The 25,740-nt window shown below is 39.9% G+C and overlaps 1 protein-coding gene across 1 annotated transcript; it reads right to left on the bottom strand.

The window, feature by feature from the left end:
• Window positions 1-2,789: 2,789 nt before the first annotated feature.
• On the bottom strand, window positions 2,790-23,384 carry GLDN (gliomedin). Its single transcript, XM_075714458.1, has 10 exons — window positions 23,064-23,384; window positions 20,286-20,337; window positions 17,942-17,959; window positions 16,626-16,733; window positions 13,754-13,900; window positions 12,938-13,063; window positions 7,758-7,838; window positions 7,551-7,676; window positions 6,674-6,824; window positions 2,790-3,249 (listed from the first exon to the last, which is right to left on the bottom strand). Exons 1-10 carry the CDS (start codon window positions 23,382-23,384, stop codon window positions 2,790-2,792), a joined length of 1,590 nt encoding a protein of 529 aa, XP_075570573.1.
• Window positions 23,385-25,740: the final 2,356 nt, after the last annotated feature.

Genomic DNA, 25,740 nt, shown 5'->3' on the forward strand with positions numbered 1-25,740 from the left:
ATTTTCCTTTCTCTCTGACAACTATGTTTTCTATTGGACACCTGCCTTTACTTTAGGAATGTATTGTAAGCACTAAATGTTTGTAGTGAAGACATCCATGATTCTAGACAGCTTTTAGTTTTGAAATTCATTTGTCCAGAAAATAGTTCATTAAATGAAGCTGTTAAGAAAATACCAATAGAACGTATAATGCCACATTTCAGATGAATGTCAGGCTTTATGTGGCCAGCTAGTAAATAGTGGATAATACTGGTAATTAAATTATTACCACAGTATATTGTATAAACTATGCAGAGTTCAATATTGTTTGCTTGTAATATAACTAGCTACTGTTGTCAGATGTATTTTTCTGTTGTAAACAAAAAACCATGTTCTTAAGAGACTGGAACGGATGTCTGCATATTAAATGTTAACAAACTGTCATATTCCTCCATTGAAAATTTTGATGTCTGTGCTGTATTGTAAAATATACTAGAATAAAAAGCACCTTTCTCCAAAGGTGACTTTAAATTGCAGGCTGCAAAATATGGGAAGTACGAAAAGAAAGAAGAGTAAATGTCATTGTTTAGTTTTCCCTTTGTAAGTTAAATAAATTACTTTTATTTCATGGAACAGTCCATTCCAGAACTCTTCCTTATATATAAATAGATTTAACTAAACCTCCAGTACATTGACTCGATACTGCCTGAGCTAGCTTTAACTTGACCTCAGACTACCGAGATAAAAAGGATTAGCTGTTTGCATTTTATTTTCAGCTGTCCTAGAAGAGTATAAGGTTAACAGTATTTAGTTCTTCGTCTCCAACAAAGGCAGCTGCAAGAAACACAGCCTGGTTCTGTCACTGAGAAAAGAGGCAGATTTTGCTGGCTCCCCTTCCCCAAGAGGTTGATCTGAGTGGTTCAATAATGACATTCAGAAATTTAACATGATTTAAGATAGGCACATTATCTCAAAACTGTCAGATCTGGCTTGAACCGTATTTGCCCAAGTATATTGCCAAGCTTTTGTTTTTTTAGCCAAAAAGTCTACTTTAAAAAAAAAAAACACCATCACTACCCGCCCCCCCCCCCCAAACCACCCTACCAACCAAAAAAACCAAGCCACACCCCACAAAAATCAAAAGAAGCCCACATACACAAAACCATAGCTCTGGATTGTGAAGTTTTGTACTCTTTATAGGCATAGATAGAATCCTTGGTATGTGAGTTTCGATGTATATACTAGCTCAAAGTATTAATTATGCTTTTTTGTTTCCCTCTGCATCTCTCTCAGCATGCAGGCCCTGAATCCTGGCCTGGGTGAAACCAGCAAGTATGCTGAGAAGAGGGGTTGCAGCCCAGGCCCAACCATCACTGTATCTATCAATCACAAGCTGAAGCTTAGCTGCAGCAGAGGTGTTTTTCCAGCACACTTACTAGACAAGGTTCTGCAGGCACAGACATTCCCAAGTTCATTAATCCCTTTGGTATTGCCTGCATGTCACATAGGTATTAAACAGCTCAGTGCAGTTCAGGGTTTAAGTGATACTTTGCTTCTGAATATTTGAATGAGCTCTGTGAACTTTGCCAATATACGTAGGCAGCTTAGAAATTCAGGTGGGGGTTTTCTGAAAGCGTGATTTTGAATTGAGATACACAAAGCAACGGTAGGGATTTATGTTTCAACACTAAATTTAGAAATCTGAAATACCAGAACAAAATTAAAATCAAAAAGTTCCTATTATTTCTCACCTTCAGCTCTCAAAAATTTGAAAGTGAGTGGGCAATGTCTGAATTAAGATTAACAGCAAATTAAGTCACCAAGCACTATGATGAATACATGCATTCCTGCTCCAGCTATTTTATTTTTCTAAGAATAGCAGTAAAAAAAAAGTATACCCTTCATTTTATGATTTCATTTATACAGATGAACATGGGAAAAATGGTTTTTAGAAATATACCTTACTATAATTAAGTATAGTTAAAGTAAGTTATAGTGGTACAGTTCACATGGCAGTGAGGGGCCGGGAAGAGTCTGTAGCAACACAAGCAACTTGAACACTCTTAAAAAGGGAATTTTAATCATAAATTTTACATCTTTTCTTCAATTTTATACTTTGTTACTTTTCTTCCCACGCTCCATTTACTAAACACAATTTCATGTACATTCAATAATGCCATTGTTCCCATTTTCCTTGTACTTGGGCGGGATTTTGCTTTTGAATATGTAACAGTTGACTGGCCTTGTCAAATTTGAAGCTTTCTGCTTTTCTCTATTTAAAGAACTCTTTCCATCCCCATTATTTTTAACAGCTGTATATCTTTTGCCCAAAAAAATGTTCACAGAGAATCAGTGGAAAGTATTAAGTGAAAATGACAGAGGTATTTGTACACAAAAGTTCATTATTTAGACATTTATACTAGACCATAATCACTGACTAGAAAATGATTGCAGATAAGATGATTGCAACAAAAAAGTTATAAATAGTCTCTGCTGAGCACATGACCATGGAATAATCAATGTATATTAGATATAATTATCAGCTGAATAACAGGGGAAAAACAAAAGCAAGTCTGTGCTGTGTGCCAGCTGCAATACTGAACAGCTATTCTTTTAAAAATACAAGAATGGCCTATATAATTGAAGTGAGTTTATACAAAGGTGCCTGATCTCCCTTTTATGCACACTCACAAGCCACCATCAGTGAACAGAAAATTATACCAAGTGAAGAGACCCCCCATGTGTATATCATACTTTAAATAATCTATTTAGTCAAACATGGCTCCCATATATGACATTTTAAGATATATTCATCTGCCAAAATGTACAGGGTATACCATTAAGCTCCCATTCTCCCATGTATACAAATTCTTATCCCTTAGACTGTATGAGAGCATAGCAAGAACAGACTGTGAAGACCGTAACTCAAACCTTGCATCAATCTGCTTCTCTTTCAATAAATCAAAAGCAAAACTGACTGTCATATCTTTAGTATCAGTAACATACATAATGCCACATGCTATGAATGCGTTACCAGCCTTAGACTTAGGGTATGTAGTATTGATATGCCGAATGACTGAAAATGTTTCTTCATCAATATGTGCTACTATTATATTTTCATCAGTGCTTGAGGCATATATAATCCAAAGACCCTTCTCATCCACTGCTACGTTGAAATACGTCTTCGAGTTAGAAAAGAGGTAGTTACGACCATGATATAAGGCATTTTCAATTAGCAGTGTGCCCAACGATGCTTTATCAAGCCCAAGTCTGAAATGAGATAAAGTAAGTATTCAGTATGTTGTGTTAAAAATTCATTTTTATACACACTGGTGGGTTGAATCAATTCAGAGTGCATTATTACTGATAGAAGCATTGTTGAAAATACTTGAGTTCAAGGACCATTCTGATGTCTTTTAAGATGAAATACTCCACTCAAAGCACCTTCCAAAACACTAGGAGAAAATTCCAAAATAATACCCAATCTAAAAGGTGCACAAGAGCATGAACTCACTTTGGTAGGTTTCACTTTATTTAGTCTATGAGCTTTATTATCACTAGGATGAAAGAAGCAACTAAAAGGAATGGGTATGAAAAAAGAATTAGATACCAGGTGAAGGCCCAAACTTGTGAAATGAGATCTGTACCAAAGTTTGCTTTCTACTAGGTGGGAACTAAAGGGAGAAAATGTGATTGACCAAACCAGCATGAATTCTGGGCAGGTTCACCTAGTCTTAAGAGTTCCTCTTTTGAAAACAGTTCAGATAATGCAGTGATTTGCTCGAGTAAACATCAAAGGAATAAAAATTCTAGTTTTGCAGAGCCAAAATTCTGACCTCATGCTGGCCTCCAACAGGACAGTCTGAATGTCTCATCTCTGATGTATAAAACTGTTTTTATTCCTTGAAATTCCTTAATAGGATGATAATGCGAGGACAGCAGCACTGAGCAGCTAAATTGAGTTCCACTACTAGTTTAAGAAGGTAATCAGCTACTATCAAGATACATTTGCAGTTAGCATTTAATCACTGAATAACACAGGGCTTTAGCAAAGGCAGAGAGAGTATGCTTTATCCTTTTAAGCAATGCCTTCTGTAAATGAAGCACATTTCATTGTCTGACTTCTGTCTAACTGTATAGCTCCATTCTTCAAACAGAGGAAAAAACATTACTCCGTACAGGAATCTGCTACAGTTACAAAAGTTTTCTGAAAAGACAGGCTTAATGACAGGCACATTTCAGATCCAGGAACTTAGAAGAGTAGGAAAAATACTGGAAGAATAATTTTTCTGTGGAAGAGGTATTGATAGCATATACTGGAAAAATCATCCTAAGAAAAGTCAAGAATGACTAACTAGATGACTCCCCTCAGCTTTTGTAAAGCTCATATCAGCAGCAACTCCATATTCCGGCAGTATGTACATGTAATAAAAAAAAAAGGCTTCAAGGCTGAAGATTTCTGAGAAATATGTGTGTCAACCCAGTTAATCTTGTTAGTTGCTTCACGTTTGTAAATAACCTCATGGAAGGGCAAGGGCTAGAAGGAGAGCCTTAGCAGGAACAGTCACATAGAAATGCAGATTTTCTTCAGGATTTTTTTCTATAAAGAGCCAACAAGATAGAAAGCATCTCAAGATTCATTAGAAATGTGCAAGGGCTGCAACGCAGAACACCTGTCTTTTCCTCTTTTATGTGAAAATCCTGAAGGGAGCAAAAAAGTGAGGTTTCGTTCCTGAGGTTCTGTTCTGCTCCCCCAGTCAAGGACAGTCTAGCCTAGAACTCCAAATGGTTCAGACATTCCCTAACTTTCTGGTACCTTGGGGTAAATGACAAGATACAGTGTAATATTTTCATCAACCACAGGGAACTCAAGCTACAAACACTTTTCCAATCACTAGGATGAATGAAGTCAACCAAAAATTACAGAGGTGGGAAAGCATGTTATGAAACAAAGGAAGAAAGGATGAAGCAATCATAATTGTCAGGGATCTGACTGTCGTGAGAAAACCTGCCAAAGGTCAGACAAACCTAGTTTTATCAGCTTTTAAATATGACAGGAAACTCCTTTTAAATATTTTTTTCCAACATTTGCAAAATGAACTGCCCAGGTCCTCACCTGTTCTTTCCATTAAATCAATACAAAAACTCCCAGAAGCTTTTCTGCAGCCCAAAATCAAGGACACCACTGTCACAGAATTCATAGTGCCTCATTCTATCTGTGCTGAAGGTACATAATCTTAGAGTGAATACCTGAACAGAAACGCCATCTCTCAGCAACTTCTTAGAGAGGTTTTGAAAATTCCACAAATAACTTGTGTTCATCTGTACTTGAAGGCATTTCCCAATTAATGCTACCCAAGCAAAGGTGAGGAACCTCTGTCCTATCACTGTGTACTGCTTAGACAGAGATGGTCTTTTACAGATGTATAAACAAAAAGCCCTAAAGATATTTAAAGGATGTTGCCAAAAAGTGGGGTTGTCTTTGGCAGAATAAATATTATAGAATCCAAGCAGCTTGCTCACATTCCTTGGCATCCAAATGAATATAGGAAGGCAGCACTCACACCTGCTTGGGAACAGACATCAAAGTATAGTAATGTTCTTGGCTCAAACATCAGAGTCATGTAAGAGAACTTGAAAGCAGATGCAATCTTTCACTTGCCCTTGGACTGTCTTTCTTTGGCTCTTCCCACAAGATGAGATTTTGGTTTTGATTTGTATTGTCTGTCTCTGTCCCCAGTAGAAACTGAAGAAACAGAGATGTAATTCCCAGTTCCAATTCAGGGAGATACACTGGGAGAGTTGTAGGAACTTCTTATTACAAGGAAATCAAACAGTGGAGCCACTCCTTCGCAATGGAATGTGCAATTCACCAGGTCGCCATGTCCTCAGCTGGTGCCTTAGTGCATTCCTCTGCACTAGCAGCATTAACTCAACCCCTACCAGCTAAGAACAGGGCTATCCGAGAGCAAAGCATGTGCATCAACGCAGCAAGAAGTTCTGGAAAGCCAAGTTCCACAAGTAGGCTACAGTCATATAACCGCTCATCTGTGTCCCCGAAACTGCAGCTGAGCCAATTCTTACTCTGATCCAGGTAGATGCACAGCTTATTTTTTTTTAAAAAAATACTTTTTTCTGACCCTCTACTTCCTTAGTCAGTTCCCATTTCTTTCTTGCAATTACAAACACAGCAAAGAATCCAAGTGCAAGAACACCCACGGCAATGTAATGTATAATAGAAACCCATTGGACCCCAGGATAGCCAAAAGAAAAATCTGTTGTCACCTCTGCACATGGCATTTTGTTAATCTGGAGGCCCAGTTGTCCTATCATGTAGTAACTACTCAGGTTAACCACTTAGACACAGAGCTGAACAGTGCTTAAAGAACTGACTGTCACAGCAGAGTAATGGACCTGGACTACCCTCCCACTTCCTCTCCTCCCACAGCATCTGCACACACAGATGGAAGGCCCATGGCCCACATTCTAGTTACGGATTGGAAAGAATTAGTTGTTCGGTTCTGGAAAGAATTCTGAACCATTCCTCCATTCTTCCTATTCTAGATAGGACCAAAAAGAAACAAAATGGTACAAGGAAAGTGGTCTGCTTTTCTGAGGTTCACCTCTGTCACTCTAACCCATTGCTCCTCCTTCCACAACATCACTTGCCTTAAGCGAACTATGTTTGACTTACTTCAGAATTACATTGGTTCCTCCCTTTTGATAGTACAGATGATTGTTTTGTACTGCATGACCACATCCATAAAAGAATCCTGTGATGTTAATGATCCTGTAGCTGTCATTCAGCAAGGCATTGGAATTCTCATATTCTTTTATAGAGTTTCCTAAATGAAGGGGAAAACATGAAAAAAGGACTGTCATTTGGTTCATCTAATTTTGAAATCTCTACCCTAAAATTCAGTCTCTACTGAAAGCCAATCTCAATCAAATATCTGACAGACAACAACTGTATTTGTGTTTTCAATAGTGATTCAACTTGCTGGAACATGATAAAATAATCCAGAGACAAACACCAAAAAAATCTGTAGAGGTGGTGTTGAAGGGCCTCCTTCCCACAGACCTGATGGGCCCTAATTCTGAACACAGTTGGTAAATATACAGAAAATATTTCCTTTTTCCGCTTAGGTCCTGGAAGTTTTCCTGCAGTAAATGTAGCTCATGCAGCATCTTACTCATTTGCATGTCTAGCTAAATGAAAAGGCAAAACTCCTAGCTACAATTTAGGGAAGTAAAGCCATAGGAAACTGTTGACAGAAAAGAATAAAAAGGCATGAACAACAGGCATTTAAACTGGTTTGGTTAAAAAAACCCTAAAATCCTCAAACTATTTCAAAATCTGATGTTGACTCTGAAAATGTCTAAAGATACTACAAATGTCTATAACCATATGTATAGTCAAGTATTATACAGGTAATAGGGAAAATAGTCTGAAAAAGATGTGGGTAAAAAACCCATCATACCTGATTAGAAATATTAGTTTAGGTTGAAGGAATTAAGAAAGAATGTTAGTATAACAACTGATTTTTAATCAGCGACTGCTACTAGTGTACCTGAAAAATGCATGGTAAGCCAAATCCTTTCATCACTTATATTTGCAGGTTCCCGCATCCAAGTTCCAAATGTTTGCTGTACACTGACAAAGTGAACAGGACTTCCTACAGATGTTATGACACATTCTAGCAGAGAAAAAGCACATGTCCATTATCTGTGACATTAAAATAGTAAGTAGCAGTTAGTCATGCTCTGTAGCAGGTTACCAGCTTTTTTTGAAGGACCAGGGGTTCTGTCTTCAGCTTTTCCAGCCAGGGTATCATCATTTGGTACAGCACATGTCTCACCTAGAGTTGAGAGAGAAAGGGTGAAAGATGTCATTTTTCTATATTTGACGTGACAGTTGTGCCACATCGGTGACTCCCACTAAAATAAAGGAATGACAACTGGGATTTTGTTTGATCTGGGAAAAAAAGCTTAGGTTGATCTGGACAAAAAATGAGATAAAAAAAGATTTGCTCTCACTTCTGCCAAGGAATTGAAGTGTTCAGGCTGGTTTGTTTCCTTAAAGTTGTCAGGCTGACAGTCAACTTTGAGGTGTAACTAATTTAGCTCAACAGATTTAATTCCTTAGCTGTGAATTTCTGAGTAGCTGCTTAGAAAGATAGAGTTGCCCCTTTCCTTAGATTACTTTAGACAACTGAGATAGCTGGCAGCTGGCTGATTTAGCAGTAATACCAAAAATGCTTTCTTGGGAATGAATGATGGCTAAACTCAAAAGCTTCATGCTCAGATTTACATACACCAGCAGAGGGGGTCTATTTTGTAAGCAACACTGGAAGTTTTGCTCATGCGGTTAATGCCCGAGACAGTAATAAAATACTAACACATACACTAAGCGCATAACGCATAAGAATGCAGGTCAGTCATCCATGCCATTAAAGAAGCACTATGAAAGACCAGGGGAAATTATACACCGTATTCCTTACACACACAGAAATGGTTCACATTAGAAACAAACACCTGGAAACATTTTTCCCAACAACAATTTAAAGAGTAACTGGTTGGGTTTTCTCTTAGCATTTACTGTTAAACAATGCCTGGATTAAATTATTTATGGACCGTTTTCTATAAACCCGGATACCTGTTCTGCCTTTAAAACAATGCAACACATTTCAGGTTGCTTAGAATGAATAACCAGAGAACAGTTCTCAGCACTTTGCTAAAGATATCCTGATTTCCCTGTAGCCTTGTTTTCTAATTCCATTCTTAACTTTCATCTTACACATTTCATACTGCTTGACATGCAGGCTGCAAATTCTTTTGGACATGCATTTTCATTGTTGCCTTCCAATATATTTCTGGGATTTACAGGGCTGTGATAAAGTTTAAATGAGAAAAAGAGTAAAAATAGGAAATAACTATAAAGTAATGGCTGAAAGGGTACTGTGACATTCAGGAAAGAAAGGACAGATTATACTGCATTGTTGTTTTCTCCTTTAGATTATATCCTCTCTTTGTTCATGCAGAAGGAAACTACTCCAAGATAGAGCAAGAACACTACATATTTCTCCCACCCATTTATCTAGGACATTTGGTGATATGCCATTGGAAGTTTGTAAGTGATCACAGAGCATCTCCAAAATAATGCACAAACAGTCAATCCAACCATGGGAAGATGAATGCCTATAGCTAGAATCTAGCGATCCCTCTAGATCCTTTTCCAGTTTCTGATCTCAAAATATTGTCAAAATATCTCAAAAAAGGGACCCACTCAGGGGAAATTATAAATTGCAATGCACAAGTTAATTTTCTTGGGCTGAGTCTAATAGATACAGTTAATGGAATGAGCAGTTCCCTATACAGTAGCTTGTCTAAGACTATAGAATAGTCAAGAACCAGGTCAGTGTTTGTAGTGAAGCTGAGTGCACTATTTGCATTTGAGAATATTTGCAATACTCTCTGAGGACTTTCAGCTCCATGAAACAGAAAACAACTAAGATTAAAAAGACAGTTTGCAATCAGAGACTCTTAGGTGAAATTTCCAATGCTTTCTTTCCATCAGAAAAAGATGGATATCCTACTGATTCCCATCATAAAATATTCTGGCTGAGAGTTAATGGAGTTTATAAGACATTAAAACTATTGATTGGTCTGTCTGGGGAGGGTTGGAGGGACTGTGAAGCAGGGATGTTCTGTTTCTTTTAGAATTAGCTAACAGTACCACAGAGAACAAATACAACTGAGCTTCCAACTAATTATTCTCTTCTCTTAAAGAAATAAAATTGTACCTGATTCAAAATTTAATTTAGAGAAACCATTCTTGTATTCTTATGTAATAAGTTAATTACAGTTTTAAATCAGCATGTGTATTCTCTTTTCTTCGAAGGGATATGAATATTTAATTACAAAAGCTGTTTTATTCTTTGAATTTTGGTAATGATATCTCACAGCCTACTGACTCATAAAACATAAATGCTCATTGAGGAAGATCTCGTCTTTGCAGACTTATTTGAGTATAACTCCCATTTGCACACTGGGATTTAAAATCCACCAGAAACCCATCAGATAGCTTATTCTCCAAAGCACTTCAGTCCATTTCAACACTTGAAAAGAGGCTACCTGAGTAAATGGTCCAATTATATCTTGTACAACAGTTCATGCATTTCTGAATTTCAAATAGGACAAGATTTCTGCTCCAGCTATCTACTTTCCATTGTGAGGAGGCTCTTTGGGCTCTGTTCTGATACTTCAGTACCCAGCATCTCCTGACTGAGGTTCTTACATGCTACTGCAACTACAATTACATGCTATATTAAAAGTAAGAGGTGGAAATAATTAATATATGTTCTACCCAATATTAAATATTCACTGGGTAAGAGCATTTATATTAATAAAAAAAGATTTTTCATCTCTGCAAACTGTGCAGAGTGATGGTGACATAAAAACATATCACCCTATTAATCGCGAGACATACAAATTGCTCTGCTTGTTTCACACTTCAACTTCGTGCAGTTATTTTGTGCTATTCCCTTTCAGTATGCCTATCAAGAAACTACATTCCCAGTTGCAAAAGAAACCCCACTTTACCAAACATTGTCACATATAAGTCTCTTCTTTTCCAGAAATGTGAAAGATTAGTGACTTTGCTATTCTTTTATAGGATCACTCTGACCTCCCTGAAAACAGGCATCTGGGCTGGGAGGAAAATTCATCCCAGAACTGTAGGGTTAGCAACAGTCACTGAAAGCCGCAACTATCTCAAATGCAATACCATCCAGGGGAGGGGTAAAAGACAAGGACAGGCAGATCCAGTATGTAAATCCAAAACCAAAGGTTTGCTTCCATTCTCAAGCTGGAGTAAGCTGGAAATGCAATGCTGTTCTTGCACCAGCTTCTCGTTGCTTTCCATAATCAGCTAATACCTTGAACCAAAATTTTCCAATTATCACAATACCACAATGTTTGTAGAACCTGCATTCCTGAGCATCCAAACCACCAGCTCCTCTCATGTTCTACTGCTAATTCTGCACTGGCCAAAAAAAGGCTCTCCTCTTCCAGTATGCAGAAATTATTTGAAATGCAAGTCTCAAAAACAGATCTTTTTTGAGAGAGATGATATTTATGATAATATTTTTGGCCAAAATTTTCAAAAATGCAGCAACTTCAGACATCCATCTTGAAATACTTTTAAAACACGGATCCTGATTTTTCACAACAAAATAAGTAAGAACATACTTGATTTCCAAGCACCAGCCTTCCCAACCGCACCTGCTCCCCCACGTGCCTGAACTGGCACCAAAAAGCATTAGAAAAATCAAACACTCACTTAATACTTCTAATTCAAAACAGAAATGTTTAGAGCATTAGAAAGATCAAAGAACACAAAGATTCAATTTTCTTTTCAGTGTTGTTGAAAATAAAAGTTTATTACAAAAGTTGCAGATACTTTCACAGAGTCTCAATGTCCCTGTTAACCTCTTAGAAGCTATTCCCACTCAAACATGCAGAAAGAAATTCCAAGCCTATCTGAAGAATTCAGTTGAAAATTAAATTTTTCTATGATAAGTATAAATACCTCTAAAAATATAGTAAATGTGTTTACTATAGAAGGTTTTTACAATATGAATATAGTCTTTGGTATCATGTTGACACCAATACTTTCTTCCACAAAGTATTTAGCTATGATTATATATTTAAATCTGTATAGACTTCAGGCATGGAAATAATATGCTCAGTACACTATATCTGTCAATGTATTTACAAAATACACTGTTCAAGACAGCAGAGTACCCCCAACCAGCCACCTGCTGGAGGAGGAGATATATGCCAACTAACTTTCTCTGTATTTGCTCCACACAGCAGAAGCAGCACTTTACTCATTAAAAAACCCACACATGGGTGCATGCACACACACACACGGATTTTATCTGAAGCACACCTTTAATCTATTTGAGGAAAAGATCTTCCAAAACATGGATAAAAGTTGTGACATGAAACACTGACATGATTTTTCAACAACCCACAAGATCAAGTTCAATCCATGAGGATATGCTGGTATCCAGCACACCTGAAAATCATGCCAGAGATAATCTCATGGCAAATTCTTGATTATGTCAGCATCCTAATCAGTGACTTAAAAACACCACCAAAAAAACCCCCAACGTGTAGCAGCTACTACACTTCAGCATACAGTCTATGACCTGGCAGTCTGGATACTCTATTTTGGTTCTAACAGTATCTGCTGTGCAATTTGTAGCCACTGTTTGAAGGGAATCTACTCTGTCTTTAATTTTTCCTTTCTGAATATTAGAATTAGCTATATATCTCACCAACACAGCTACAGTAAAGGAAATAAAAGGGACTCATGATCCACCTGTCATTTGGGATACAATGATGATAAATAGCAACAATGGAAAAGAACTCAAGATCACCCTGCTCCAAAACTTACATATTCAAATGGACACAAGTCTCAGAGAATCCTTTTGTGTTCCTCCAGCTGTTAAAAGTCTTAGTAGTTCAAGCTTGCTTCAGTTCTGCCAATGACCAGGCAATTTAATTTTGTAGAATACACTGAAATGTAGCCTGGTTAACAGTTACATTTATATGTAAAATTAAAATTCAGCATTTAAAAGCTAAAAATTTCAACTGCATTTCTCTTACTTTCCAAATATACCCTATCTAACAGAAAACACCACGTGTAAATATTTTGCCTGAGCATTAGCATAGCACAATTAAAAGACTAATATTATACTGGAGATAATTTGCTGCCTTATCCAAATTTTATTTCAGCAAAACACCTAAGCACATGCTCAGCTTTAAGTTTGTGCAGTTTTACTAATGCTGGCAAAATTAAACACATGCTTACTGTTTTGTGAGACTTGGAGCAATGGGTTTAATCTTGAACCTATTTATAATACCAAAAAGAACACTGGAAAGAACTAACCTGTGCATCTGCTGGCGTATATGTTCTCCTGAAGCTGTGCTTTACCTTTACCTTTACGTTTTCCTGGAGGCCCTGGAGGTCCAGGTGGTCCAGGGGGCCCTGGTGGTCCAGGTTCACCTTTTGCACCTATGTACAAAACAGAGTACAACGTCACAGGCTCTGTAGGCAACAGGGAACATGCAGAGAACTGTATATATCCACGTCTCATCTTTGAGAGATCTCTAAAACAGCCTCTCTCTTCTTAAGAGGTTTCTGCATACAGAAATATGGTACAATGAACTCACTGGGATGCTGGTTGTTAGAACGTGAACCGTACAGAACTTCACAAGTTGTAGGACATTAATGCAATTTATCTGTCTGGATTACAGGCTCGTTAGAGAGTTATAAAGCACTGTTGCCTTTTACTTATTAAGACCTCAACTTCAGAGGCTACAGTGCTATAATTTTACACAGCTTATATTTGTGGCTGCTTCACGTATTCCTGAGAGGAAATCTGCCCCTCATTTTCTAATAGAAAAATAAAACTGCACTGCAAGAAAGAGCAGGAGGAGGTCAACTGTCTGGAACTGTACTGGAAAGGGTGGAATTCATACACACCTCAACTCAAAGCCCAAGCAGAAAAGTTTTTGTGAACACTTGCATTAAAAAGAGAACATAATCTCCTGGGCAGAGCAATACTCAGACTTCACTGTGGATAGCACGGTTATGCTGGTTGGTCCTACTCTTGCAGACCACATTCATGCTTCAGAAGCAGAGTATATCTTTTTCTGTCAAGTACACTTTTGCAAGAGAGATCCTAAGAGCACTTCCTCCTACCTTCTAATACCACATCATTGTTTGCATCCCCCTTTTCACCCTTTGGTCCTCTTGCGCCTTTTCCTCCTGGCATACCATCCTTGCCAGGTAAACCCATTTCTCCAGGTTCTCCTTTCTGCCCTTGATCACCTTTTGGTCCTGGTACACCTACAAATAAAAAGCATTTCAGTACCAAGAACACTGTTCCAGTATTAAGCATCAATCGATACTTTTTTTAATACCAAATATATTCACTCTGGGTTTTTTTCACCTGCACTTAACTGGGTAGCTGTAATTTGTTCTGATTTCAAAGCAGTGTTGTCACCTAATATGACAGGAAACAGTGTACGATCCATCTGGTGCAAATAATATGTTCTTTACCTAATGATCGCTGAGATTTGAACATGAAATATACAGACCTAGGCCTCGTTAATGCTGACTGGAGAATTTCTGTGTAACTACCTGGAGTACTGCGTCCAGCTCTGGAGCCCTCAGCACAAGAAGGACATGGAACTGCTGGAGCGGGTCCAAAGGAGGGCCACAAAAATGATCCGAGGGCTGGAGCACCTCTCCTATGAGGCCAGGCTGAGAGAGTTGGGGTTGTTCAGCCTGGAGAAGAGAAGGCTGCGGGGACACCTTATCGCAGCCTTTCAGTACTTAAAGGGGGCCTATAGGAAAGATGGGGAGAATCTTTTTAGCAAGGCCTGTTGTGACAGGACAAGGAGTAATGGTTTTAAACTAAAGAAGAATAGATTTAGACTGGATATAAGGAAGACATTTTTTGCAATGAGGGTGGTGAAGCACTGGCACAGGTTGCCCAGAGAGGCAGTGGAGGCCCCATCCCTAGAAACATTCCAGGTCAGGTTGGATGGGGCTCTGAGCAACCTGATCTGGTTAAAGCTGTCCCTGCTCACTGCAGGGGGGTTGGGCTAGATGACCTCTAGAGGTCCCTTCCAACCCAAAGCATTCCATGATTCTATAAGTAGGAAGACTAAGGAAAGATGTGAAGTAATATATTTATTTGACATTTGTAAGGCATTAAAGAAGAGCATTTTCATGGTTCTTCTAGAATTTTTCTTAAAATAATTACGCACTAAGATTACAACACACTTCGTACTTTTCACATTTTCCACTGTCCCAACAGAGCATAGATACAGCTACCTAGTAACATTTTCACATGGCTAATATAACCCTCCCTCTACACATGTTAGAATCATGATCAGTCCACATACTTTTTGTGGTTGATCATGTAGTAAAGTAACATATTTAACAAGATATTCCTTTGTCCTGTGTGGCTTAGTTTTGCAATAAGGAAAACAATGGTGTGTTTGTACAACTGACACATCAAAACTTGCACCCTCTACTTTTGTGGCGGTTAGTATTTTCTTGCTTTAGAAAAGAGAAACATAACAGCTGTACAAATAGAAATGTCAGTGTTCTTGCAGGCATAGGTTTCAAATAAGAAGAAAATGCTTGGTTTTCTACTCATGGTTTTACTATTGAAATTGATTTTGTGAAATCAGAAACAGAATTACAGTTTTGGGGTAAAATCTGAAACGTGTCTTTGGCACAATGGCCACCTGACTCTCTGAAGACCAGTTCTCGCTTTCATTTCCAATTTTAAAAATTTGTTGAGGATACTAAAGTGACAGACCATGTAGTGTCTCAAGATACAGTACACAATCATTCCACTTGTACCTGCCAGCAAGCCCACATGGCTAGGTGCAAAAGCCAGAATAATAGACGGGCCACTGTAAATACCAACCTGCTAACATTAGCATGTCTACTCATCAACATACCCTTCCTCTTCTCTACGCCCTCTCAGTTCTACCATTCTGATGCCCTTTTGTCTCTTTACCCTCCTACCATGCACAACCTGCTGCTTTCTCGCTCTGCCTTGAAGACACCAATTATCCGTCAGTGCTTGCACATAGCTATTGCACATCAGATAGGTCAGTAGATAAACCAATTACTGCGTTACAACTTCAAAGTAGTTCACAGGCTCTGAGCACAGTAACTTCCTACCTGCCATTTCAGCTACTGAACAGTGATCTGTTGTATCTAGCATGCCAGGTCTACTACTGTTCTCTATAGTCAGCCTTTGCCCTGTCCCATTTCCTCATGTGCTGATGAGCTGGACAGCTAAGAGATGACAGCACTTCTGCTGCTGGTTCTCTCTGTTCTTAGTAGAAGCATGTCATGGTGAAATCAATAAGCTAGGCCAAATAGTTTCCTCAACCACCATGGAAAATTGCTGATGGGCTACACACAGCCTATGGGCTATTTAGCAAGGCTGCTCTGTCTGTGTCAGCTACATTAAAATAGTACCTAGAGACCCTATTGCATTACAAAGTTTATCTGAGACTAAAAAAAAAAAAAAAGCTGCTCCAAGACTTTCCAGCCTAAATGGACAATACAGAAAAGAAGAAGAATACAGAAATATATATACTGCTCCTGACATAGTTATTACAAATCGGGAACCAAAACTGTGGTAGTGTACAACAACTTCCACCTGCAAACCCTGGCTTTCTTTTTTTAAGACATCTGAAGTCAAAGGGCCATTATGTTGGCAGGTTGAGGGAATGGAAATATTCTTACAATAACAGTATTTACTAGCAAGTTCAGAATACTGAGATTCAATTAAATGCATTCAATAGCTTTAATTTGCAGTATTCTATAGTGTATGTATACCATCTTCCTCACTGTGGAGTAAGTCTGAAGTAATCTACCAAAGCTTAGTGTAAGACAATGAATACTACAGAATTCTGTAACGTGCAACTTCTTTGTAAACATTGAAACCCTTCTCCCTGTACAAAGTTCTAAAAGTAACTACATCTGAATGTAACAGTAAGAAAGGATTTCTTTTTTAAACAACCACCAAAAAACAAATTACCTATTTTTCCTCTTTTTCCACTTATTCCTGGTTCTCCCTTTTGTCCTGGTATACCTGGGACTCCATCTGATCCATTGTAGCCAGGCAGTCCATCAAGTCCAGGAGGTCCTGAACAAAACAAGCAGCATAACTGAATTTCCACTGTTAAATGCAATTTATCCTTAGATCTACTATATTTACATATAGTATTTTTTATATATCTCTCTATATATTCCTCAGACATACAAAATCCACTAATTAGCCATTATGTTCTCCATGCCAATAGAGTATCCTCCTTAAAAAAAAAAAACAAAACCCACACCACACCACCACCAAAAACCCACTACCAAACCAAACGCTGCAAACAAAAAACACCCACCACCAGCAAACAAACAAAAAACTATGAAAACAAACTTAAAGGTAAGGTGCTTGTTTGCCCGGGCCTTAGCATAAGAAAACTGACTGAAATGAATACTGCACACGTTTTGCATTAAGGTTAGAACAGATCAGCCTTTTGGATTCCACTTCAAGGACAAACAGTGGAACCCATCCTATTTCTGAACTTGACAGTGACTATAATATCTTCTGCAAGCCACATAAGCTTTAATGTTGCTTATGATATTGGCCAGACTAATCTAACACACGAAAAGCATTTACCTACTTGTCCAGAATACCAAACCATGTCTGGTTGATACAGAAGACATCACTCCCTCTTCGTCACTATTTGAACCCCCACAAAAAAAAAGTACCTGATACTTTTCTGATACAAAGAATTATTCTAAGGAGACCCACAGCTAAAGAAGCACAGAAAGCAAGCAAGTAACCATTCATATAGCCTAGCAACCACATGAGTGAGAGCAGAAAGAGAGAATCAAATAAGAAAGGATGAAAAGTCATGGGGGAGGTGGGAGGGTGGAATCAATAACCAACATTTTTTAAAGGGATGTTTTTAGTGTTAAATTATAATATCAGTTTACTTGGGGTTTTTTTTATATATATATGTACACTCATGTCTTCAGCTAAATGCTACTTAAACACACTTAATTCCATCTGGTTTTGATCAAATACGTTTTAGCAAATATGAAACTATTCTATTCCCTCCACTAGAAAAGTGTAATGTCTAAAACCTCCCCCCTCTCAGAAGGGGCATGAGTTGACCTAAATACAAAAATTATAAAGGCAGGCATTCATTCACACCCCCCACCCCCCCACCCCCCTCATTCTAATTAGCAAAGGAAGACTGTTCTATAAAAGATACATCTCTACATTTCAACATTTTGTACCAGCAACTGTTTAAATTACCCAAAAATGTTACTGCAATTGTCCAAGTACCTTACCTGGGGGACCTGGGGGGCCTACAACAGGAAAGCAAAAGAACACAAGAAAGAAGAAATTGTGAGTTTAATCTATCAAGAAAACAAAAAACAAATCCAAATTTAATTGATTAGCATTAGATGACAATATTAAAAGGGGAGGAAAACCCTCAGATTTCAAAATGAACACCTATGGATATAACTGGCTTGTATTATAACTAACCACTTGAGCATTAGCAGAAACTCAGACTTACTGAAAGAATATCCTTAAAAGCAATTACATATACACATATGTTTTGCTTTTTGCAAATTTCAGTTGATAAAGGTTTGACAAACAACTGCCTCTGCAATGTGATCTCACTGTCAGGGGTTAGGTGCCTTTACAATGCCATGGATGCAAGGCATCTAACAATCATTACAGTGCCTTTACGGAAGTGTTCTCCAAGATCCTGTTATAGGAGAAGAAGAATAGCTTTACAATACTGATGAATGTCAGAAATAAAAATCCTGTTGAAAATACACATTAAAAATACATGCTACGCGTCTCTGTATTTTATGGATATTTCGCTGCAGTTCAGGAATCAGACTATTTAAATGGGGGGGGGGGGGGAGGGGAGAGTCTTGTCGTTCCTCTTAACTACATCTAAATCACAATAATCACAATCACGCTTTTCACATGTAATTGTTCTCCAGACTGGACCAAGCTCCCCACAGAACCGGGTTGGTGTATTAGAAACTGGACTTGCTTCAGTTATTCACCAACATGTAATACAATAAAATCTGTCTCACTCTCTCTGACTTAGTTCAAGTATAGGGCCTGAATGAGAAGAAAGCATAGCAGGCAAGAGTAAAGCAAGAGTAAACCAGAAAACATTTCTGTAACAAGATTTATTATATGATCTCCAATATACATTTAAAAAAAAAAAAAAACTGAAGAAAAAAAAAAAACCACACAAACACAAAAAACCAAACAGGAAAAGCAGGCTAGGAGAATACAAAGAAAGGTGGTAGCTGCAATTAAAGAACCAAATTAGTTATGTGAACGTTTTTATCCAGCCAACAAAGTGCTGTCTCGTTTCAACAAAACTCTATACAACAGAAAATAACAGTAATTACTAGATTTTCCTAAAGATGACAATTTTCAACATTAATTAGAAAGCATTATGAGTAAAGTGAAAACCATTTTATAACACCATTACAGCAATTATCCCTCTTAATCAGTACAGGCAGTAACATCAGTTAACATCTTTCTGCCAATTTTCCAGTAAATGACCAGTTTTTTCCACACTACAACGTTACATCCATTAGTGCATTCAATTACTTCCTCATCTCAAAAACTGAGGTTCTTGATTATCCTTGTATAAGCATAAGATAAATAAGAAAGGTGCTTGAAAAGTAGCAAATATCACAGAGGCCTATAGCAGAGAAAGGCAGTGACAGAGACAGAATTTAATAGTGTCAAGAGAGTAAAAAGGTGCAGAAAGCACCACTTAGCATGAATTCAGAAATCTGGAGGCCAAAGAAACAAACTTCTAGGTTGTCTGTGGTTCAGCCTCGGTTGCAATCAGAACTGATCTACAGTTTCAGGAGTAGTATTTAACACCTGGGTTTACTATGGTAATTCTCATTTATGTTGAAATCAGTTGAGCCAAATGGACTTTATAGCCATTTGAAAATACAAACCAGACAGCAAGTGAAGCATCTTCTTAAACTCTAATCTTCTCATTTCCAAAAAGAGCACAACTCAGTCTGTTACAGACTTCAAAGCTGGGCCATAGCCCTTAAATTGGCAACTACCTGACATTCTCTTCACCAGATCACATAGAAACTTCTCACATCTTCTCTTGTCCCAGCCATCAGCTGTTCCAGCTCCTCACTGGTAACATGTGAAACGCAAGGTCCTGTTACCGTGGTCCAAGGCAGGGGAGGCAAACATGTTGCTCATCTAAGTGCCACTACTCCACAGCAGTTACAACAATGGAAGCAAGTTTCTACACCCTATATGTTCATCCCATGTTAGCTTTGAAGTGTGGGGACATACACAAAAATACCGAGACTAAATCTCAACTAGTATTTTAAACACCCAAGTCTATAAGATTTGCTTACAAAAATTACAGGGGAAAGAAATAGCTCCAACTAACATCAACTGAGCTCCTTAAATTCCAGCATTTTTAGTAAATAGGTATACATAAGTCCCAAAGTACATCTGTTATCTTTTTTAAATAAATAACCCAATTGATACATAAATTCTGATAGAGTAAATAGCATAGTTCCTTGACATAGCCATTGACCTCAAGTTCTTTGAAAACATTGTAATTCTGTATTCCTGAAGGTAACACAGATGTAATGCTTAAGGCAATAAACATACCTGTTAAGCATATCCCTTTTGTGCTGTTACATAAATCCACCATCACTCGGACCTAATATTGCAAAGAAAGTAAAGTTGAAAACAATGCATGCCATAAAAGTATCTAGTTTACTTTGCCTACAGAAATAATTCCAAAAACAAAGATACAACTGCTCACTCTGTGCTTATAAGAATAAACTATTTAGAACTACCGTAACATTGTGACACCATCCGTCTCTTCAGGCAGTGATTCTCTTGTAGGAATCTGTTCAATATACTTCATTTTAAACCTTACTGAAAATATGAAGAAAATATTGGACAGACAACTCCATACATCACCTAGGCATTAAAGTTCGCACATTACTGTAAAACATGTGTGGTTGTCCATGCATTAACCCTATCAGTGGAAGGTATTAAAAGCCAACATCAGTCAATAAAAAGTACATTCAATTTTATTTTATATTCGTATCAAATGATGGATACTTTGCCAATATAGCATATTCAGTGAGAAAGATGACCTATGTTCCAAGAAAGTGATTTCTTATCTTGGAGTAACCAAGATCTGCAAATTTGGACTGGACCTTTATCAAAAATACTTCATCCCAATGATGACAGGCTTTATAAGAACGTAGCTGGAAGAGACATTCATACAGATGCTTTTAATTTAGACTAGACTAAAATTTAGCAATTAAAAAGTCATCTTTACAAAATACATGGGGTTTGGCTGGGCAAACATTCATGTTACACGTCCTGCACGCTGAAAGTCATCACTCCAAAATGTTCTGCAACTCCCCAAAACATCCAGCAGAAATAAGAACATTACAAACATGAGCACTAGAAGTGGCTCAACTCTTTATGGGAAAGTCTAATGCTTATAGTAAGAAAAGAGAAGGATTATTATTTCAGGGCTGTGCAACAGATGATAATTTATGAGCATGTTTACCCAGAGTTGCACATGTATTCATCTTTGTACAATTACTCTATTTACAAATAATGGAATGTGCTAGTCCCAAAAGACAGAACAAACAAGCGCAAGTCAATCTGAAAGGCAGATTTCTGTTTAATCCTAGCAAGGTTATTTGCCGCTGTCAATCTTTATTTCTAAAATTAATGCATCATTAGCTTCAAGTGGCAAATCTAACAGACTCAAATAAAAGACAAGCATTTTAATGGCAAAACTCTTTTGCTGCAAAATCAAACTATATTTGACTATGGATTTCAATTCTGTTGGATACATACTGAGAATTTACTGGATTCCAGACTGTACTGGAACAGCTCTTACATTTAGAAGTTTTAGACTCAATTTAAATTAGCTGAGAAGAGCTAACTGGTTTTGAATATCAGAATTTGCTTGTTCTCTTTCCTCTCACCCCCCTCAAAAACACTTGGCTTCTACCCTGTAATTTGTAAAATACACGTTGTCCATGTGTGCTCCAATCCAAACTGCATTTTAATCTAAATGGTTTTGTTGAGGTTGCTGAAGCAATTACAGCTTGCCTTGGGGCCCTCCAATTATCTCAGCAGCATTATTTTTACCAATCAGTGCAATTCAGGTGACAATTAAAAAACATGGCACTCAAGAAGTGCCTTCCTTTTTCACTCTATTCAAAATTTTTCAACTACATGACCTAGTTCCTACCAAGCAAGGATAATCTTTTCACCGAAGTGCAAAAACTATGCAGTTTTGCCAGAGAAAGGACATAACAGCTCTCCTCTTCTGACCCATCAAATACTACCTTAAATTTAAAACTTACTGCAAGGGCATGATCCATTTCAAAGAAAGGTGAGGCTAAAGTAACATCCAGTACCTCCTGCTGAGAAGCTGAACAGCAGAAAACACATGGGGGTGGTGGTGGTGGTGGTGGTTTGTCACTAGTGGTGCAGAGATTTAAAAACCTGAAACCTTGGAAACTGGAAGGCTGACTTTTTATTGCAACTAAATTTTTGAAGTTTCATTAAATCCATGCTACTAACAAACAACTTTACTCCATTTGTCTATGTAAATGCCATTTTAAAAGCTCGGTTGTAACCTGTAAGCCATATGGCCCATCAACTCTTAAGACCTCAGCGCTTACAGATGACAGCAGGCAACTCCCGTCTCCTAGGCACGATACTCCTCAAAGCATCAAGCAGATATTTTTGCGCAACGTGAACCCTACACCAGCAAGAGTGGGCCAGACCTGGCAACACAAATGAAAACGCCAGCACCGCAGGTTTAGCGTGCGAGCGGACTAGCGAGTAGACTAAAATTTAGCAGTTAAAAAGTCATCTTTGCAAAATACATGGGGTTTTGGCTGGGCAAACGCTCCCGTTACACGCCCTGCACGCTGAGAGTCAGCGCTCCAAAACGTTTTGCAACTCATCAGAACATCCAGCAGAAATGAGAATGTTACGAACATGAGCACGGGAAGTGCCTCAGCTCTTTCTGGGAAAGTCTAACGCTTATAGTCGGGAAAGAAAAGGATGGGAGGGAGCGCCGTGAGCACCGGGCTGCCAGGGGCGCTCACACAGACGCCCGTAAGCCAGCGCAGCCTGGCCCTTTCCGGGCCGCGGCCGGGAGAAGCCTCGCTCAGCTCGACGGCCCCCGGGGGCGGGTACCGAGGGCCGACGCCGTCGCTGCCGGCTCCCCACCTTCCCACCCGGGCCCCCCGGCTCTGCGCAGGCCGCCGGGAGACCCCCGGGAGCCCCCCGCCGCCGCCCTCGCCCCCGCGGGAGCCTTGCGTGGGCAGGGCCCCACGGCGGCCAGCCGCAGGCGGGTGCCCGCCCCCAGCCCCGCCGGGCCGGGCGCCTCCGCCCTACCGGCACCACGGAGTAGGTCAGCAGCATCAGCATCTCCTCGTTCTCGGCGCGCACGTGTCCGCGGGCGCGGTCCCGCTCCCGGTCCCCGCGGCGGCTCCGCTTGCTGCGGGCGGCCGCGGGGGGCTCCGGGCCGGGGCCGCCCAGCAGGTCCCGCGGGGGGCCGTGGGCCGCGGCGGGCCGCGCCGCCTCCAGCTCCCGCAGCGCCGCGCCCAGCTCCCGCCACTGCGCCAGGAGGAAGAGCGTCCCGGCGGCGCTGAGCGCCGAGAGCAGCCCCACGGCCGCCAGCAGGCACCGCTGCGCCCGGCCGCCCGCCGCCTCCATCGCCGCGGGGCGGCTGCGGGCGGCGGGGAGGGATTTATGCCTGCCGGCGCCGTGGGACGCGGGCTGGGGCGGAGGGGAGTGGCGGCGGGCCGGCAGCCGCCGGAGCGGAGGGACGGGGTGCGGAGCGGAGCGGAGCGGAGCGGGGCGGGGGAAGAGACGGGGCCGGGGCCGGGGGCGAGAGGGGGGAGCGCCGCCGAGCACCGGGAGCGCGGCCCGGGCAGCCCGGCCGCCTCCCCCCGCCCCCACGCCGCGGCCGGGCCCCTCGGGGGCAGGTCACCCCCCCACCCCAGCGGGGCCGGGCAGGACGGGGAGCGGGTGCCGGTCATTTCCAGAGGGCAATGCCTGCGACAGCCCTTAGCTGCCGCTACCTCTAGTCACGGCATGCTTTTAAACGACTCAAGTGGCACACGACTTTTTCCAGGTGTCGAGATTCTTAACTTCATCCCTCAAAGCCGCAAGGCAAGCAGTAAATGATACTGCGTAGTAAAAATCCTTCCTTTACACGCACGCTGTCATTCCAAAGCTCATACAAGCGCTGCTGTTTTAAGAACATGGTATGCCATTCCTAATAATGCTTTACCTGTTGCTTCAGATGTTCAAGCAGAGACTTTTCCCAAATTATTCCTGCCAACACTTCTGTGACACGGGATATCTTTAATCTAACAAATTTATATCCCAATTAACTCATAGTAAAGATAAGAAAATGAATTATCCATAATTTCACTGTTGTAAAGAACAGCAGAACCTGACCGAATATGAAGACTTCATGAAGAATACGACAGTGTCCTGGTTGACACCTGGGTAGAGTTAATTTTCTTCCTAGCAGCTGGCATAGTGCTGTGTTTCGGATTTAGTACCAGAATAATGTTGACAGCAATAACTAAACCAGCAGTGTGTTAAGTAGTGCTTACACTAAATCAGGGACTTCTCAGCTTCTCGTGCTCTACCAGCTGAGAAGGCTGGGGGTGCACAAGAAGCTGGGAGGGGGCACAGCCAGGACAGCCGACCCACGCTGGCCGAAGGGCTATGCCATGCCACAGGACGTCTCGCTCAGTATAGAACCTGGGGGAAAGCTGGCTGGGGGGCTGCTGCTCAGGAAGTGGCTGGGCATCGGTCGATGGGCAGAGAGCAACTGCATTGTGCATCACTTGTTTTGTATATTCTTTTATCATTACTATTAATATTATTTTCCCTTCCTTTTCTGTCCTATTAAACTGTCTTTATCTCAATCCACAAACGTTTCTTTTTTTTTTTCCGATTCCCCCCCTCATCCCACCCCTCCTTGTTTTTTAGAAGTTATTTAAAAAGCTGACATTTTAATTTCAAAGACAGAGCAGTTGTGCTTTCTTACATCGTTACCACTTCAAACAGATCTCAAGAAATGCAAAGCATTTGAATGCCATGTTTCCTACAAGACAGGGTTCTTGATCCTAATTTTATCAAAGTGACAGTTCTCTGCAGATGTCTGCAACTGATCAGGTATAACATTTTGTCTCTGTTCTAACCATGCCATTGACCTGCAATTCATGCTAATCCCACAGTGCACTGAAGGGTGAACTATTAGGTCAAATCAAATTTGAATTTAATACATGCAGTTCTGTTGCAGTCGGTTAAACACAGTAGAGAAGCCAAGAGAGGAAAACAACTCCGTCATATTAAAGTTCTCATCTCTCTGAAACAAAAAATTACTGCAAAAAGCGTTGGTGTCCTCAGACATGGCAATGGACATTCTTTCCTTCTGAAACTGTCCTGATAGGTTTAGGTAGATCAGGGTGAAAGTAGAGGGGACAAACATCATTCCATCTCATCCCATAATGACGGATGAAACAGAAGAAAATCATCATACATCCAAAGGTGTAAGGCTCACCAGCATACAATCATAGAATATATAAATAAAGGTTATCTAGTCCAACCCCCCTGCAGTGAGCAGGGACATCTTCAACTCAGTCAGGTTGCTCAGAGCCCCGTTCAATCTGACCTTGAACGTGTTCAGGGATGGGGCATCTACCACCTCTCTGGGCAGCCTGTTCCAGTGTTTCACCACCTTCATTGGAGGCCTTGGGCCTTGGCAGATTATTCTGAAAATATCACAAAGTTCTACTTATATGTGAATAGTCTTCCTGATGCCAATGAAGATTACAAGAATAATGTTTACTCTGCAGTTGCTATCCTAGCTTATCATAGAAGTGCATATTTGAGTTTTACTTGTAGTTTCAATCTTGTGAAGGAAAAAAAAAAAGAAATATGACCTTGCACAGAAATTCCCAGAAGACATTACATCTTAAGCAAGCTGGGTTTATAATTTCATAGATATAATAAAACTAGTAAGTGTCTATCATAACAGCAAACTAAAGCT

Source organism: Pelecanus crispus, chromosome 7, assembly GCF_030463565.1.
Source record: "Pelecanus crispus isolate bPelCri1 chromosome 7, bPelCri1.pri, whole genome shotgun sequence".
NCBI lineage: Eukaryota > Metazoa > Chordata > Aves > Pelecaniformes > Pelecanidae > Pelecanus > Pelecanus crispus.

What these genes read in the sequence shown, in the direction of transcription:
- GLDN (XM_075714458.1), bottom strand. Translation starts at nt 23,384, where the DNA reads ATGGAGGCGGCGGGCGGCCGGGCGCAGCGGTGCCTGCTGGCGGCCGTG. An exon ending in TGACCTACTCCGTGGTGCCG is followed by an intron (nt 20,338 to 23,063) that starts GTAGGGCGGAGG and finishes TTGCAATATTAG; the next exon opens with GTCCGAGTGATGGTGGATTT. An exon ending in CAATGATGTGGTATTAGAAG is followed by an intron (nt 13,064 to 13,753) that starts GTAGGAGGAAGT and finishes TTTTGTACATAG; the next exon opens with GTGCAAAAGGTGAACCTGGA.